This window comes from Myodes glareolus, chromosome 5, assembly GCF_982192425.1.
Source record: "Myodes glareolus chromosome 5, mMyoGla1.1, whole genome shotgun sequence".
Classification (NCBI taxonomy): Eukaryota; Metazoa; Chordata; class Mammalia; order Rodentia; family Cricetidae; genus Myodes; species Myodes glareolus.
The window spans coordinates 60,376,580-60,394,845 of record NC_142030.1 but is presented as its reverse complement, the minus strand read 5'-3'; the positions used below and the strand labels follow the sequence as shown (position 1 = coordinate 60,394,845).

Sequence of the window (18,266 nt, the reverse complement as noted above, 5' to 3'; positions counted from 1 at the left end):
CACCATCTCTGGCTCACAGCCCTCTGCCCCTCTTGCAGTGATCTGCAGGAAGTCATCTTAACGCACGGTTCCACCCTCACAAGAGCTGTCAGGCTTTGATTCATTGAGGCCAGACAGTGTTACTGATCACAATAGAGGGTGCAAATTGTCCATCCTAAATCTGTTTCAGACGTGAAGGAAAAGAAGCATGGCATAATTTGAAGCAAGAGAAACAGTGATTGGAAACAGCAAAGGTGGCAAAGAACTAAAGAAAGCTATCAAGAGACAATGTGAAATCTCTGGCAATGCTAAGTAATAATGGCTAAGTAATTCATTCTGTGAGGACTTTGTTAGAAACTTGCCTGTGACAGGAGTGGATGACCTTTTAAGATGCTTTCACTACTAGATTTTGGTTTCCTACAATAGATATTATATCATAATTTTAAAATAACTATATATATGGGACTATTTATAGCTGAAGGCCATTCATATCTAAAGAAAAAACTCTTTGCAGCTCAAGACATATAATGTGGAATAACAGTAACAAATATTAAACACTGAATGCTTTAGGAAAATATGCCATCTTCAGTAAAGTATTTGATCCCCAAATTTTGCAATATTTTGCAAATAACTGTTATAGTGATAATTTGTATAATGTAGTTGGGCCAGAATCCTGAATTCGTGAATTGAAGCATATGTGTGATGGTTCTTTGTAAACCAAAGAGGATTACATACTGCATACTACAATCTCTCTAGTGGTAACAGTAAGTTGTTGCTGTCTATCTGAGGTTGCTTGTAGCTTAGAGAGGCATGAAATGGTACCAGTGTGGGGGGTGAGCAGGGAGGCCATATGAGAGAACATAGGTACTTAAACTTCTGTTTTAAGACTCCAGGCCATGGGAATCAAGAAAGGAAGAGAACCTACACAGACTTCCACAGGACTTCCAAAACTCAGTTCCACTTGTGTCCTTAATATGGCCTCAACTTCATGTGAAGTGTTTGAGAACCTTAAAAATTTCAAACTGACAGACAAATACTTCTTCAGACATGGTTGGGTTGTCATACACTTAAGATATGTTTACTGTGCACATAGTGTGTGCCAGACACCGATGTAACTACTGGCATATAAAGCTCAGCAGTGCAAAGCCTTTGAGTATTGCAGTTTACAGTCTAGACTCTGAAGACACTGAGAGCTGCCATCTAAACACTGAAGCTAGTCATCCCAGAACAGTAGTGCGACATGGCCTCATCAATAGATGTCCTGTGCTATTTCCATGGTGCTTACAACAGAGGTGTAATTATGTCCTCTGCTACAATACGGATGTCTCTGTCCTTCTACCACCAGTGTCCTTGTCCTTTCATACTAACATGCTGGGCTATTGAGATTTTGAATAGTAGTTCTTTTTTCTGCAACTAATTATGATCATGAATGGAATGAATGTGTTTCAATAATCAAGTTAATTCCAAGCTTTAGTATTTTAACTTGGAAAAGTAAGGTATAATAAGTACAGAAAATTTTATATTGCATAGGATTGACGACCTATTTAAATGAGATAAACTATTCAAGTATAAATGCAGTCTCTATACATTGTTAACTTTCCTCACAAAGATGTCCAAGAAGGCCTATAAAATGGAAAAGCTGCTTTTTTAATAATCTTGCTACCAAAGAGAATACTTTAAATTATACCTAAAAATACTTAAAATTACAAAGAAAAAAATGTATTGTGTTAAGATTAGAAATCAGGAATTCAAACAGCACAAAATGCTTAAGAATTAAATAAAATGGGTATATGATAGTTAACTTTTAAAAATCTCTCTCCCCCTTTACCTCTTCCACCCCCGTGTGTGTATGTGTAAGTTAAGTGGAGGTACCTGTGTTGGTTAGGATAACCTATGTTGCTGGCCCTCACTTTTCACCTTAGACACATGTTCACTGCGTCACATGCCACACTAGCTAGTCCATGAGCCTTTGGTTATTGTCCCATGTCTGCCTCCCATCTTGCTGTGAGAGCACTGGATAGCAGAGGCACGCAGTGGCTGTCAGCTTTATGTCAGTTCTGGGATCTGAAATTGGGTCTCACACCAGAGGAGTAAACCTTTTACCACCCAGGCGTCTCCCCAACCTTACTCGCATTTTTATTAGCATGTAGCTTGGTTGTAGACACAGAACAGAGACTTTTCAAATGAATTGTTGCTAGAGCTTGTACAATAAGCTTGCCAAAAGCTAGATCTGGTTTCTGATTGGTTACAGACATGATCATTTTTAATGTATCAATGTAAGTACATTTTTAAAAAAAATTTTTTTTAATTCTATGCAGTGAAATTATTCATAATGCCAAAAGTTTGGTTGGCCCTCTTTTTGTAGTTCATTATTGTATCACATAAGCAAAATCAGAAATTTCAGATATTTTTCCAGCTTGTTAGAAATTAAACAAAATAAAATACATATACATGAATGTTTGTATTTCCTTCCTTGATACTTACATATCTTACTTTATTTTTTTATTTACTTGATCACAATTGGACTTGAAACCCAAACAAAGCATATGAGAGATATCATTATTTGTTATTTAAATTTTATTCATCTATGTATTTTACTTTGAGGTTTAAAGTGGCATATTTGAAATGCTATTGTACAGGTTAGTCTTCTCAGTACTTTAAAAAAAATGTTTGTCTGAGAAGATAATCGTACCTAATGGTCTGCTTTAAATTTTGTCTCAGTCCAGACTATATAAAGGTCCATACTAGGGACAGCCATGTTGGAAAAGAGCTAGTATATATACAAAACCCAACAACTTTATTAAATGTATGTTTACTATAAGTGTATATGTGTGTATTTTGGGGAAAATATTTTTAAACTATAAAGCCTCTTTTTTGGAGCTACTTAGCCTTAACAAAAAGCTGGACTATCCTAGACTTGTTTTAATTTAGTATGAAAAATTTTATTAAATAAACTATATTGCAGTCTCAATTAGGGGATTGCCAGATTAAAGAAGGGGAAAAAAATCTGTTTCCCATCAATTGCTCCAGGACATAAAGCAGATCTGTGTAGCTCTGTTATCCTAGAGTGTGTTAATCAGATACAAGGTGTGACGGAAGCCAGTGACAAGGGTTTCCCTGAGAGTGCCCAGACTCTGATAATAGACTAGGGAAGCCTTCAGAATGTTTCAGTGGTTAACTAGTAAACAACATGATGTAGGACTTCAAAAGGGATGGCACATTCCATGTAAAATCAAACCATAAGTCTTTCGTGAAACATTCGAGTTTATGGAACCTGAGTGCTTAAGATCCTAATGTCAGAAACTGAGAAGAGACAAAAATGAAAGACAAACCATGTTTTCCTTTAAATTCAGGGTAAAATCAAAACTTGAAGACAGAACCCAGGGATACACCCCTCATGAAAAGTGTTTCAACCATGAGAAGTGTCTCCCTCAAGCGTTCCTCCAGAGGCTGGTAGAGCTGGATGATCGTATGTGCTAGCTATGACTGAACCGCTTCCATGGCCGTTCCTGCTGTGGGATGGAAAGTGGGCGCCACAGAGCGATGCCATAGGGAGTTGATAATAATAGCTTGAGTTTATGCATTTTCAACTCTACTCATTTGGGGTTTCCAGGCTATGTACTGCCACCACTCTTAGTTATATGGGGTAATTCTTTAATACCTTTATGAAGTAAAAGATATTTATTATAGGGTTATATTTACAGAATGTTAGCACTTAAGTAATTCCTAAATTTGTATTTATTACAAGTGAAAAACCCAAGACTATAAATATCTTTTAGCTGCAGAAGTATGACTGGGATCTAGATCTCTTGACTGCTACTTAAGGAGTCAATTGAAAGTGTTTAAATGAATAGTATGTCACAAAACAGATACTTAGTTCTAAAACACTTTATTTGGTAAATATTAGAAAACATAAGTTAGGTTATCACTCATTAGAAGAAACTAACGCAAATTCATTGTTTTTAAAATGTGTCATACTTAGCCTCTAAATTAAAAAGATGATAATTTTCAACATTAGCTATGTGTGGTAAAGGCCCTCTTAACAAAATATTTCTGAGCAGCAAGCAAGTAGACTTACATGGTAACGCTTGCTGTTTGTGTGTGATAGGAATATGATGAAGAATGGGCAAAGAAAATTCAGAGTGAGAAGTTTCGCTGGCATAACTCTCAGTGGTTGGAGATGGTCGAGAGTCGTCAGATGGATGAGAGCGAACAGTACTTGTATGGTGATGATCGAATTGAGCCATACATTCACGAAGGGGACATTCTTGAAAGGCCTGACCTTTTCTACAACTCAGGTAAGGTGATAACCAAAGCGAAAAACATGCTTCATTTGTGTGCTATAAAAAGGGGCTTTTATCTGCCAGTCAAGCATGCTCCCAAACTTTGTAATCACATTTTTAGTATACAAGCAGTCTTCTGTTAATAATTTCAGATAATAGTGCCTGCACACACAAAACTAGTAAGATTTTTTCCCCAGTTAGTCTTTGGTGTAACCTCCATTTAAAGTATGTGTAGCCAGGATAGTTAATAGCTGTTGGAAGCTTCCTATTTTCTAGGATGTGTAAGTTAAACAACTTCAGGATTTCTGACTTCTAGTTAACAATGTGACACTCATTGTTCTGTGTTCTACATCTATTAAATATATAATTTATTAATTTTATTTTGTTTTCTTATTTTGTCTAAGAAGTTTAATGTTATCATCACTTTTTTAAAAAAAATTCTAGACTATTGGATTACATATGGTGGTAATTGGAAATATTTAGAGCTTTCCCTTCTAAACCCTGCTAATACTTTTAAGATAAAAGTCTAACCGGGCAATGGTGGCACACACCTTTAGTCCCAGGACTTGGGAGGCAGAGGAAGGTGAATCTCTGAGTTTGAAGCCAGTCAGGTCTACAGAGCAAGTTCCAGGACAGACAGGGCTACATAGAGAAACCCTGTCTCAAAAGACCAAAATTAAAAAAAGATATTACTCAAAATTACATAAATGTTGTATCTATTATAACACTGTTGAGCATGGCTGTTTCCAGGGGTAATGAGTTTGGCACAGAGACAGTAAACTTTTTATATTTTGCTTTAAATGTTTTACATTATTACCAATATTAAAAATACCGTGTTGAAATCATTTATACTTGAGGGGACAAAAGAGAAGATTTCCAGTAAAGACTTGTGAAAGACTTAAAAAATGAAAGTGTTAGCTGGACTTGAGGGCACTGGGTCGTAGAAAGCTTTCCTAACATGCACAAGACCATGGGCTCTTGTCTGTTACCAACAGAAGAAAGAATTCAAGTAATCCTAACCAAATTAATGGCAATTTGTGTACAATCAGTGATTGAATGCTAATATAACTTGCCATTATATCTAATCACTAATAATTGGTATCATATTAATCAGTATACTGTACATATATTCACTTATGTATTTCATAAATACATATTGAAAATTTTCACTATTACATACCATTTTATATTTAATAAAGGCACCTGAATTCCAAAACGTTTCTGCTCCAGTTTGCAAATGGAATAGCTTCCCTCCTAACCAAACTCTACAGCAGTTAGGAAGGGTTGCTCCTTTACAACCTGTAGGTCATGTGCTCCAGCCGACCTGAGTTTCTGAGTAACAGCGTTTAACTCTCCCTTCCATGTTCAGAATTCATGAAGGAAAATAATGCAAAGTCTATGATTCATAGAAATCATAATATTCATAGGATCAATCTTCTTGCTTTGAAGATTGATAGCTACATGTCAGCATCAATCAGTTCTCAATATTGAAAGAAAATTGTTGGAGGAGGGGCCACTTGTTCATCCCGGCTGCCCAGAACCAAAATGACCACTATATATTAATTAAAACAGTACTTGGCCCATTAGTTCTAGTTTAATTTAACCCATTTTGATTAATCTATATATCACCACGTGGCTGTGGCTTACCAGATAAAGTTCCCAGGCTCTGTCTCAGGTGGCAGATTCATGGCTTCTCCCTGACCCCGCCTTCCTCCTCCCATGCTGGGTCAAGCCAGTTCTTTATTCATTAACCAATAGAAGAACACATAAACAGAAGTACCTCCACACCAGATAATCATTATTCATAGTATCTTCAACTTTGGTTTTTAATACAATTAGAATGTCAGAACACATCATTAAGTTATACCACATTTCTAAAATTAATTCATTTAAATCAGTGTCTTAGAATGTAAGCTGATATTTTCTGTGAGACTCTTTAGAATTTAATCATAGTATCTTTGAGGTTGCACACACACATGTGTATGTGTGTGTGTGTATGTGTGTGTGTAGATATATGTTTTATGTATCTATCCATAGACACAGACACATGTATGTGTATGTATGTATCTTGTATACTGAAATTTGGAAACAGTGACTACTGCTGGCAAAATAAGTTGTGACTATTTGACCATCCCTAGACATCCTTTGTCTTTTGTCTTTTACATTCTTTCATCTGACAGAAGATGCTGAGCTTTTAGCAGTGCAGGCTTTATGTTGTGAGTTTGGAGATTTGGATTCCTACAGACAAGTTCTCAATACTTTTCATTTTATGAATGTTTGCCATTTGTTTCCATAAAGTCCACCAGGGATTAGATAAACCTCTGTGTCATTTCTTGATGTATTGCATAGAGATCTAGACAATGTCTCCCCCTTTTATTGTGTACAGTTATGTTTCAGAAACATTAGGTTATTTCTTTGTGTTGGTCTTAAGTGTAGAATTAATATCATTTGGTATTTTATTTATTCTAAAATTGACAGGTTTCTCAAATTCTCATCCTGAGTTATTTGGTTTTCATTTTGCAAAGTAACTTGAGTTTTTTAATCTTAACTTTGTTAACATTAACCAGATTGCCACAAAATACTAAATACAAAATTGAGTTTTTATCTTTTTAGCTTCTTTCCTTTCATTCTATTGTGTTAGATTTCCCCATGATTTTGTTTTTGTATCTTCTCAATGTTTACCCAGTATTTGATTCATAGAATCTTTAACTTCTAGCAGATGTAAAATCAGAACCAAGTGTTACTTTTAGTTGAAGTTCGAGTACTTTAAATTTAGTAAAATAATAAGATTAATAACCATTATGTATGTAGGTAGAGTTTTCCGTTTAGACCACTGATCAGCTCTGTCCTGCCAACCACTCCCCAAATAATCACACAAAGACTTATTATTAATTTCAAATGCTCAGCCAATACCTTAGACTTGTCTACAGCCAACTCTTACAACTTAAATAAACCCATTTATATCTATCTATGTGCTGCCATGAGGCACGTTTACCTCATCTATGAACTTCCCATGTCACTCCTTATGCATCTGGCTCACAGCCCTGTGACTCCCCCTCTTCTTTGCACTCTTTTTACCTTCAAGTCCTGTCTAATCTCTACCTGTCCAGCTATTGGTCAGTCAGTTTCTATGTTAAGCCAGTCACAGTAATGTAATCACACAGTATAGAGAACTATCCTACATTTATACACTTAACAACTCAACAATTAAATAACCACCAAAGCCATTAATACATGATTTGTACCAAGTTACTAGTGTGGAAGTTTAATTAAAGTACAAAGCACTATGCCTGCTCTTTTGCTAACTATATTAGTTAAATTTATAATCTGAGCAACTTTGAATACACTTTTGTTTTGTTTTGTTTTCAGTGGAGGAAAATGTTTATTTTGGCTCATAATTTCAGGCCTTTTATGGTGGGGAAGGCATGGTGTAGGAGAGCTGTTCACATCTTGGCAGCACAAAGCAGAAGAAGTGAGATGTTGTTCTCAATCAAGTATTTTGAGAGGATAACCACGGGGTTACTAGGTACCAATGATGTGTCGGTGAATAAGGCAAGGTCTTTGTCCTTCTAGAGCTATCATTCTAGGAAGAGTTGGGAGACAAACAATATGCAAATAAGTAAAACAATTGCAGAGTGGTATGTTAGATCTCCCTTGAATACACTTTTATTTCAAATAACTTTTGTATATTTATTTATTTGTATGTCGAAGCCAAAGAACAATTTGCCTGAGCTGGTTCTTTTTCACCAAGTTCATCACTCAGGTCAAACAGGCCATCAGGCTTGTCCACAAGGGCCTTTACCCACTGAGCCATCTCACCACCCCCTCAAACAAATGTCATTTAAGTCCTACTGATATTTGAAGACTCAAATCAGTTATACCTTTGATTCTTCCTCTCCCCAAGTTAGATATTATAACCCCTATAAACAGTAATTCCTCTATATTTTATTGTGCTAATACTCACATGATAAATATATCTACTGTTGTTTATAATTATAACTAAATTATTTTGTTGTATCCAAAGAGAAATTCTTTTGTAAGGAAATTGTATGTTATAATTGTGTATATTTTTCACAAAATTGATCACACTATTATCATGAAAGTATTATGTAGAAAATAATTATTTGGTAACTAAATAATATGCCAGTTATTTGCCATATTTTTCATTAGCCTGATAAGTATAACCTGGACAGTATTTCTCCATTCGATGATACAGCACAGGCAACTCACAGAGTCCTCAGAGTCTTGCAAACAGCTTATCCTAAGGCTTATACTGAGGGTTTGTTCTAGGCTTAGGACAACCTGAAGCCATAACACACATCTCTTATTCCCAAATAACTGTTATTCCTCTGCATAATCCTACAAATAGCAGATCATTTAGAGTCTTGGGGCAACTGAGAAAGTGATACAACTCTTAAATCATTTTTTAAAAATACTAACAGGCTGAGATTTAGAAGAATAAATGTTTATAAGCAAAAACATAGCAGTGTAGAGCTCTTCAGGAAATCAAATATATCTGATAACCTGATGGTATAGCTGTATAATAATTAATACCTAATAAAGACCAAGTCATCAAGAAGTATTTACATTTTATACAGCTTACCCTTTTAACACAGAATGTGCAAATCACGTTTATTTAAAAATTAAATACATGTCTCTGTGTGTTTTAATGTTTTCCATTTAAATTGTCAAGTGTTTAGTATCAGCAAATTATTTTTGATATATTCTCCAAGCATGCTATGTAATTAAAGCTATCTGGTTATAAGATGAGAAGCATCTGTTTACTAGCATTGTGGTGTTCCATGCCTCCTTTACCTCTATCCATGATCTTTTGTTAGCCTGTCCCTGACTATCACAAGGAATGCCTTTATCTTTTTCTACCTTTTCTTACCCAGTACTTTAAGTCCCTTGGGGAAAGTCTGCCTGCACTGGTATTCTCTAGCACACTAGGGACTAGGTGACAGGTCTATTATGATGATAAAATGTGGTGACCATTTACGCTGTATTGCCTTCTGGGCATACTCTATACTCTCAGGACAATAACATGACATTCTGACATTTCTCTTGCCAGACTGAATAAATAGGTTTCTAATGTGTTGCTCAATAAGGTAATTGTATTTTATTCCCTGTAAGTTTGTTTCACTAGTTACTGCTTTGACTTTTTCTAGATGGATTGATTGCTGCTGAAGGAGCCATAAGCCCAGATTTCTTCAATGATTTTCACCTCCAAAATGGAGATGTGGTTGGGCAGCACTCATTCCCTGGCAGGTAAGCCATGTTCCAAGAGAGAACTCAGGCATGGCATCTCCTTTATTTTGAAAAGCTAGGATTTTCTTCAGTCTTCCATATCCCTGCCTTTGTTATTACAAGGAGGATAAAAACCTTCTATTTCTCCAGGAGAGTGATTATTTTTCAGATAGTTTATTAAAAAAATAATGTTTTATTACTTTGAAAAATATTCACTGTCCTTTGAAATAGACAGTAGTTTGCAAACTAACAAATTCAGGTTTTTTTAGGTGTGTTTCATGGTATATTTCCTGGTGTGTCCAAAACAAAATATGAAAACATACGGCATATAGTTTAACATTCATAGAGCAATCTGCTAAAAAGCTTTGTCTTGATCAGTAGAAGACTTTATCTGTTTGTTTGTTTGTTTGTTTATTGGGAGGTATCAAAATGTGGTTTCTCTATGTAACCTGTCTGTCCTGGACCTGATAGACCAGGCTGGCTTTGAACTCACAGAGATCCACCTGTCTCTGCCTCCAGAGTGCTGGAATTAAAGGTGGGCAACAACACTGCACAGCAGTAGAAGACTTAATAACTGAAGGATTAGCAGTAAGTAAAACACATAAGGAAAACAGTATCTCATAAGACAGCATTGCTTTACAATAGTAATAAAGTTCACTGCAGCAGCCGTCCAGCTTCATCAATCATGTTGTTACAGATTTTTAAACTATTGCTAAAATGTGTGAACATTTTCTTCCTTATGCCATCACTACTTTCCTTCAGTCTGACTGTTGACTTTCAACTGAAATCTCCCCTTCCCAAGCAGGTATTAATTGAAAGTGACTTCTTGATTAAGGTTGGGACTATGTGTCCCTGTCCCCTTCCCTGTTCTGAGATTTGGTCTCGTGCAAGTCTTGTGCATGCTGTCTGTCAGTCTCTGTGCATTCACATGTGTGTCAGCCCTATAGTCTCTGTAAGATGCTTGTTCCTGGGAGTCATCCACCTCCTATGCCTCTTCCTCCAAGAAGATTCCCGAACCCTAAGAATAGGGGTTTGATAACTATTTTCTGTGTAGGGTGAAGGGCTCTGTACCTTGCCCAATTGTGAGTTTCTGTGTTAATCATCATCGATTGCAAGGAGTTTCTCTGAAAGGGTTGAGTGATGTTCTATTAGGAGTCATTTTATTGCTGTATTTATTTAGCCTAATAAAGCAGGTTTTCTCCTAGGGCCTGTGAATTACCTGTTCTCAGGTTCTTGGCTGCTTTGTCAGTATCAGGTATGGGTTCCATCTCATGGATGGTCTTTGAATCTAATCAAAAAGTGGCAGTTATTCCTATAATACTTGTGTCTCTATTATACCAGTATGATTTGCAGAAAGGTTGCTATTGTAGGTTGCAGTGTTAGTAGCTAGGTAATACTGAAGATTTCTCCCTCCCAAGTAACCTGCAAAAGTACCTTCCAGCACCATGAGTGCTATAGGAGTCAATAGGAGTGAAGTGTCTAGTTGGGCAATGGCTCAGTTTCTCCATGTTCAGTGGCATAAGTGAGTGGTATTTCAGCAATACCATCTGACTTTGAGGTTGTGGAGGGTAATCAGTCGCAAAGGCTAAGTCGATTTAAGTGATACATTCATCTGTCTTCTCCTGACAAGTATGTTATAACTCTCAATGATCAGTTGAAATAAACTTTTTAATACAACTATAATTATAATAGTTTATATAAATATTTTTGATCATCTGTTGTATACAATCTAGTTTACAAATAGCTATCTTTTGATTTTTAAGTTACACTCTAAAATTTAAAGCAGCAATTATACCCATCTTATAGATAAAGAAGTCACAGCTAATTGAAGTAACCAATGAGGTGACCTAATGCACATGGGTACACTGCATGTAAATACTTCCTTTATATATAAATACAAAATTTTTTTCTTTAAGTTATATTAACACTTACTGCCTCTTATTTAAGTGATATATCCATGAAATGTGGTTTGGTGTTCTGTAGTAGTTTCTCAGTGACAAATAGCTCAGGAAATAATTTTGTCCTGGTGCTAGATTAAAATAATAGGAAATCCCTTACCTCAAGACAAAAGATAACCATGGCCAAATACAAAAGACATTTGACTTTTGATTATTTCTTAGGTGTCTCACATTCCAGTTATAAATATTTACAGTCTCTGTTTAATTATAATTATATCATATAACAATTCACAGTATCAATGTTTTCCATAAAATTAAAAATGAAAGATAATTTTGGCATATGGTCTTAATATTTATAGCAAAAAATTGCTTATATCATTTATAAACCTAATTGTTCTACCATTGTAATTATTCTTCCCTATACATTTCATATCATCCTATATCATCCTATAGATATTGCCAATCTAAATGAAGCAAACTGCTACTAATTTTGCCTTCCTTAAATAAGACATCTTCATTTTTATGTAACTATATGTCTTTAAAGAAATTAAACCATTTGATTAATACTGAATAAATAGTCAGGACTATGGTATATACCTATGACCTCAGCCCTTGGGGACAGAAGTCAAAACGCTTCTAGGCCAGTTGGGGTCAAATGGTAAGACCCAGTCTCAAAAAATACCAATATGATAATTGGATTGAATATACAAGTTAATAAATCTTGAGACCAATTCAACAATGAACTATCATTTTTAATGATAGTTTAATAAAAGCACATAGCTTTATTGAAAGATATTTAATGATAAAGTTTAATGTTTAAAGATTTCAGTATTTTTTATTTCTTTTAAATTTTAATGAGTGGGAATATCCTGGTAGGACTTTTTTATTGAAAATTACTGTGATACATTCTTTTATGAACAAAGAAGCCACTTAAATATTTTTACCCTTGAAAAGACTCTGGAGAGACTTCTTTATAATCAAAAAAGTAATATACTTATTATAACTAACTTGATTTGAGAATCACTTATCCTTTAAAAAGAACTTTCCCTAAGAAAATTTATCTTTTCTCATCTTTTATAAATTTATAAGCTTTAAATCCTATAAGCATATCACTTTTTATTTTTATTTGCAGAAGAAATAATTTACTGTTGACTATTTTGTAGCTAATAAATCAAATGAAAAGGATGCTCATTGTATCAGTGGAGATACAGTGTCTGCAGGCTTGTCATGAATTTTTTGCACATTCTGTTGGAGTTATTCTGAAATAATTCTTAGTTAAATACATTTTATTCTGGAATAATTTACTTTTTCACCTATTTAAGATTTTGCATAATTATCTATTCTTTGAGAATTTCATAGATACATGAGTTGTGTTTTGATTGTCTTCACCCTCTTCTTCCTCCCTACAACTCCTCAAAACTAGGATTCGCTTTGACTATAACTGTTCTCTCCTTTGATAATAGCAAATGATGGGTCTTCAGCTAGGTATACTTATTTTGATTCTGGAAATATTTAGACATATTAAATTGCTATATAATTATTCACATATTTTGCTACAGTGGGTGAGTTTGGTGTGTAATGTTCCTGATCTGAAAATTATACTACTGACTAGCTTTCAGTTTCTAATATCTAGTAGGTGGACTTTGAAACTCATCAAAGAACATCCATTCAAGATGCTGATTATAAAAATTTTTATGTTATTAACTGATTTCAAATAATATAAGAATATTTCAATAAATATCCCATTCACTAACCTGAAATTGTTGAATTCTTACTCTCACTTCTCCTGGAATTGAAAAGAAGAACTTAGGCTTTGAACAAATATTGTCCTTATGGATTTAAACCCTGACAATCCTGACTCTCTAAATACTTTTAAAGGGGGCAAGTGTTGTCTCTGTGGTGCTTCCCCTTAAGTCAGGGAAATACCCAGAGGACTCACAAATTCTCCCCTGCTTCTTCATTATTGTTTTCATAGATAAGCCTAGAAAAGTTATCCAGGGGAAGAATAATAGAAGATTAATATATAAAAGGTAAAAATGTATCACTGACATTGTTTTTAATGATTACCAACGATATATGGCATGAGACAGTGCATGAGACAGATTACAGCAGTGGGAAGCACCACCTGCCAATCAACTCCCATGGCTTTTCAGGCTTTGTTATCAGAACATTTCAATTTGAGTCGATTCCTATAAAGTAGTTGATCCCAAGTGACTTCTGGTAAAGAATAAATTATTAATTTATATGACATATATATTTTTAATTGTTCAAAGAATGACTTTCTTTTTTCCTTAAATGAAGTTTAGTAAGTAAATATATATATTAAAATCTGAGAAACTAAGTCAAATTGAAAGACGTGTTAAAACTTAATCTATATTGTTGTTTTTCCTAAAGTCCAAGTCAAAGGTGCTTCATAGTCCTAATGCTGGCATCTTTGTAATATAGTGAGGCAGTTTAATTGGAAACAGTGAAAGCTGTTAAACTCATCTATCTCAGTCTACAAGAGAGACCGGACATTTGATAAAATAGATACTGGCAGTTGGACAGCAAATCCTTGGCTTTAGACATGTGTCACTATTGGTTTGAACCTCTTGGCGCCAGGTTTTCCCGACGTTTAGAGCTAATGCAAAATGCATTAGGGCTCCAGGCATTAGCTGTGGGGTTGCCAATCACAGTGTCAAACGCAAATCTCCCAAGTCTGAACTGGTGTTGGGGGTAAAGTGGGACTTGGAATTGAAGCTAATTAAAAATAATGGGAGCAAGGCGAGGTGATTTTTTTCCTATTATGTACTACGTATTCGTGCCATATTTTTGGAGCTTTTTTTATTATAACTCTTACTTTTCAAGACTAACAAGAACCTCATGTTTAGGGTATTCTTAAACTGCTTCCAGCTTTTACAAATCAGGTTTTGTTGCAGTAAAAATGGTCCATTTTCCTTTTATAGGAATCCAATTTTCATAAACTGGAAAAAAACTACAGAGTCTGCTTAAGTTTTCTTGGGGCTTTGAAAAATAATTTTCAGAGAGCCTGGCATTCTTTGTGGTTGGTAGAGAGATGTCAGTCACTGACCATCTCGCTGAGGTCAAAGTAGACTGGACTTGCACAGGACCTCTTTTCTGCCTCCTATGTCTTCCTTTTCTATGTGTGTTAGTTGTATCCTTTTGTTTTCTTTCATGAAGTATTTTACTATTATTTGTTTTGTACATAAGCTTGTATACTATACATGCATGCCTTTTGCTGAAGTCTCTTTATTTTGTGAACTGTTAAATAACAGCTGAAGTATTAGTTGCAAGATCATAATGAATAGACGTAACATTATTTCTCTAAATAAAATATATAATATTTTATAGTAATTTTAAGTATAATTTGCACTTACATATTTATTGAGTAGCAGTGCATGCCATGGCACAGATATGGAGGGCAGAGGACAACTCGCAAGCATCAGTTCTCTCTTCCATCGTGGATCCTAGGTATTAGACTCGGGTTGTCAGCCTTGCCAGGAAGCATTCTTACTACACTGAGCCATCTTACCAGCCCCTTAATTTTTTGTGTATTGCTTTTCCTAAGACTAGGATTCTATATATATATAAATTTCTTTTACTATAAGGCAACCTTTATCATTCTCCATCACAAACCTAGTTTACTAGGTTTGAGACAAGGCCATTATCAAACAATATACCATCTTTAAAAATAAGTAAACAAAAGCATTCAATATCCTTTATATTCCACATTCCATGCACTGTTAATCTTCTTACATATGAGTTCTTGACATGAATGTACCTTACGTACCTACTGACTCGTTCTTAGTTCTAGATGTTTGCAGGGATGTTTAAAAAGGGCCGCTTCTAGGTTTAAAAAGGGCCACTTCTAGAGTTTTTAAGTCCTGATTAAAAGAAATATAGAAGAGGGACTGGAGAGATGGCTTTGCGGTTAATAGCACCAGCTGATGTTTCAGAGAATCCACATGTTGCCTCAAAACCATCTGTACCTCTAATTCCAAGAGATTTGATGCCCTTTTCTGGCCCGTCGCACAAGGTACACAAATGGCACAGAGATTCAGGTAAAACACTCATACATAGAAATTAAAAAATAGTTTTGTCAAAAGCAACTTCTTTATAAATACATGTGTATATATACCAAGACTTTAACAGCAAGGTTGAGTATTATCCCTTTTACTTTAAAAATTGCTGTTTTAGACATTATGCATGTTTCTACCTGAAATATCCAAATCTATGCAAACTTCTATAATACATTATAAATTAATTATAAATAGATACTCATTTATCCAAAGGACATTTTTAACAAATGTAAAAATTCATTTATAACCCAGTAATATGTGCTGTCCAGGCCTAACCCAGAGAAATAATTCTAACCTCTTTATAGTTTTGTATTAAGAGAGTAGAAATATGTCACAAAATTTCTTGAAATCAACAATCATTCATAAGCTTTATGAAAGAGGATATTATGCCAGGGATAGTAGTGATGCAGTCATTCTGCTTTATACCTGTGGGCTGTAAATCTGTGGAGCATGAGTGGCGGTAACTGCATGACAGTCGTGTTGCATGAAACAAAGGAAGATTTTTACATTAGGAGACTTGTGATGTAAGATAATCCCTAGGAGAAATTTTATTTTTCTTTCTTGATATTACCAGTTTCATTTTTCAAGATAAAATATTCCTAGGAGCCTTTAAGTTTCACAAAGAATAAAATGTTTAAGACTTTTTTAAAATCTAAATCTAAGTACACAAAAGCAAATAACTTGAATTCCCTTAATCTGTGTAATTTCACATATCACATTCGATCAAAATCATGTATGTGAGGAAGAGAGGGCAAAGAGTGGAAATGGAAATTAAGGTTCAGAGATTTTTGGGGAAGCAGACTGGGTGGTAATAAACTCTGAAGTCCTTAAGCAGCAGCCTTGGTTTTGCACGGTTACTGCGCCCAGATGACAAGGAGATACATTAATCACCAGTGACCTTTTTGGGGAAGTTTAGAGTGCTTTTTAAAGGGAGACGTGGCATTCATTTCGCAGTAGGACAAATCATAAACCTATTTTGCCTTAATACATCTGACTTTTTTAGCAAATTGGTATTTTTCATTTACTTGGAGGCAAGCTGCTGTGAGTTTATTAACACATTAAGTAATTAGTTCATTACCTTAAATTCTCTCTAAAAATTAAAACCAGTTGTATTAAAGTGAGAGTGAAATGAATGAGATTATCTCAGTGTTGAAGGATAAATGCCTTGTGCAAATAATTTATTCAGCTAACTAACCCGTGTAAAGTATTTTCTACATGATGGTTCTGGTTTTGCTTGGTAAATACATCCTTATGAATTTGCTGTACTTCAGCCTTACTTGTCATTTATTTAAACTGTGTACTGAGACACTTCTTTCTAGCAGAGAAAGGCCTCTTCTACAGCTTGGATACTAATTATTTGCATTTCCCGTGGAAAATTGAATTAGATTTTATTAGTAAATTGGGCCTATAACCTTTAAGGCTAGATTTTATTAGATTGTCACACATAAGCATTAGCAAACTATAAACTTTACTGAGAAATAGAGTGCAAGCCAAAAATCACTGGAAACTTGGGAAGATGTTTTATCCTAGAGAGGTCATAGTGCTTAGTTGGAAAGGTATTTTCAGTGATTTACTCTCCTTTGCAAATTTAGAGGCAAGAGAACTTGGCAGTAGAACTGCTGTCATCGGTGTAGTGCCATTTTCTTTCTGGTGGCCAGAGCAAGGTTCTTGGCCGTATGCACATTAGCTGTGTGTAAATAAACCACATTTATAAGCCAGGCAGTGGTGGTGCACACAGCTTTAATCCCAGCACTAGAGAGGTAGAGGCAGGCGGATCCCTGTGAGTTGGAGGCCAGCCTGGTGGTCTACATAGTGAGATCCAGGACACACAATGCTACAACATAGTGAAACCTTGTCTCCGAAAATAACAACAACAAAAACCACATTATTCTCTCATTAAGACTTTCATTTAGGATAAAATTAAGACTTTCATTTAGGATAAAAAAAAATGACGTAATTGAATCTAGACATAAAATAATAGAGCTAAATGCTGTAAAAATGTTAGCACATCAAATGTATATAGTCTTGTATTCAAAGACATGATACAGGTGTTAATGCTGGCATGACTGAGAAATTAAACACATTGGCACCATTTAAGAGTGATTATCTAGTGTTGAAGTTCATGTCTTTTTCCAAGTGTATTAGTTACATTTTTGTGGATTCTACAGATAAAACAATTGAGAATGAATTTAATCAGGTGTCTTGGTCTATATCTGTAAGCCCAGAATTCAGGAAGCTGAGGCAGGAGGATCTAAAGGCAGGTCAGCCTGGGTGATTATGAGACCCTGTTTCAAAATAAAATAATTGCAGATATAAATGGAAACAGTCTAAAGTCTTTAAGCATAGATGAATGCTCATAGGAGATGTTTGACCTAGGTAGTGCTTGCATTAAAAAAAAACTTATTGCAATGCAAATTATCACTTCAAATGCTTCTTTATTCATATTCTAAATTGAATAATAAATGTATAAGCAATATCATCCCTTTAAAATGAGAGCAGTGGAGCTGTCATCTATGCTTTGAGTCTGGAGTCAGTGGTATTAAGCTTACTCCTTACTGGAGAGTATTGTGTAATTCAAGGTGGAGTTAGTTATTCATTCCAGCCCTGTCAGTTTTGATGTGATCTGCTATGAACAGTTTTTAAGTTCTTCATATATTAAAGACATCAAACAGGATATTTTTTTCTTCAAATTGTTAAGAGAACAGCTGAAACTCAATGCTGGGCCATAGGCCTTTTAATGTAATATTAATTGCCTTATTCTCCATGTTGCCCATAGTCAC

At 35.0% G+C, this 18,266-nt stretch overlaps 1 protein-coding gene across 3 annotated transcripts in view; it reads left to right on the top strand.

Moving 5' to 3' along the window:
• Positions 1 to 18,266, top strand: part of Kifap3 (kinesin associated protein 3) — a 142,014-nt gene that overhangs the window by 102,088 nt on the left and 21,660 nt on the right. For 2 of the 3 annotated variants that reach the window (XM_087906340.1, XM_048421014.3), the window contains exons 18-19: positions 4,088 to 4,277; positions 9,431 to 9,530. In XM_087906340.1, coding sequence (XP_087762466.1) covers positions 4,088 to 4,277; positions 9,431 to 9,530 — 290 coding nt within the window. Of the gene's footprint in view, positions 1 to 4,087; positions 4,278 to 9,430; positions 9,531 to 10,028; positions 10,087 to 18,266 lie in introns of those variants that run through there. The other variant, XM_087906341.1, reaches the window with a different exon arrangement.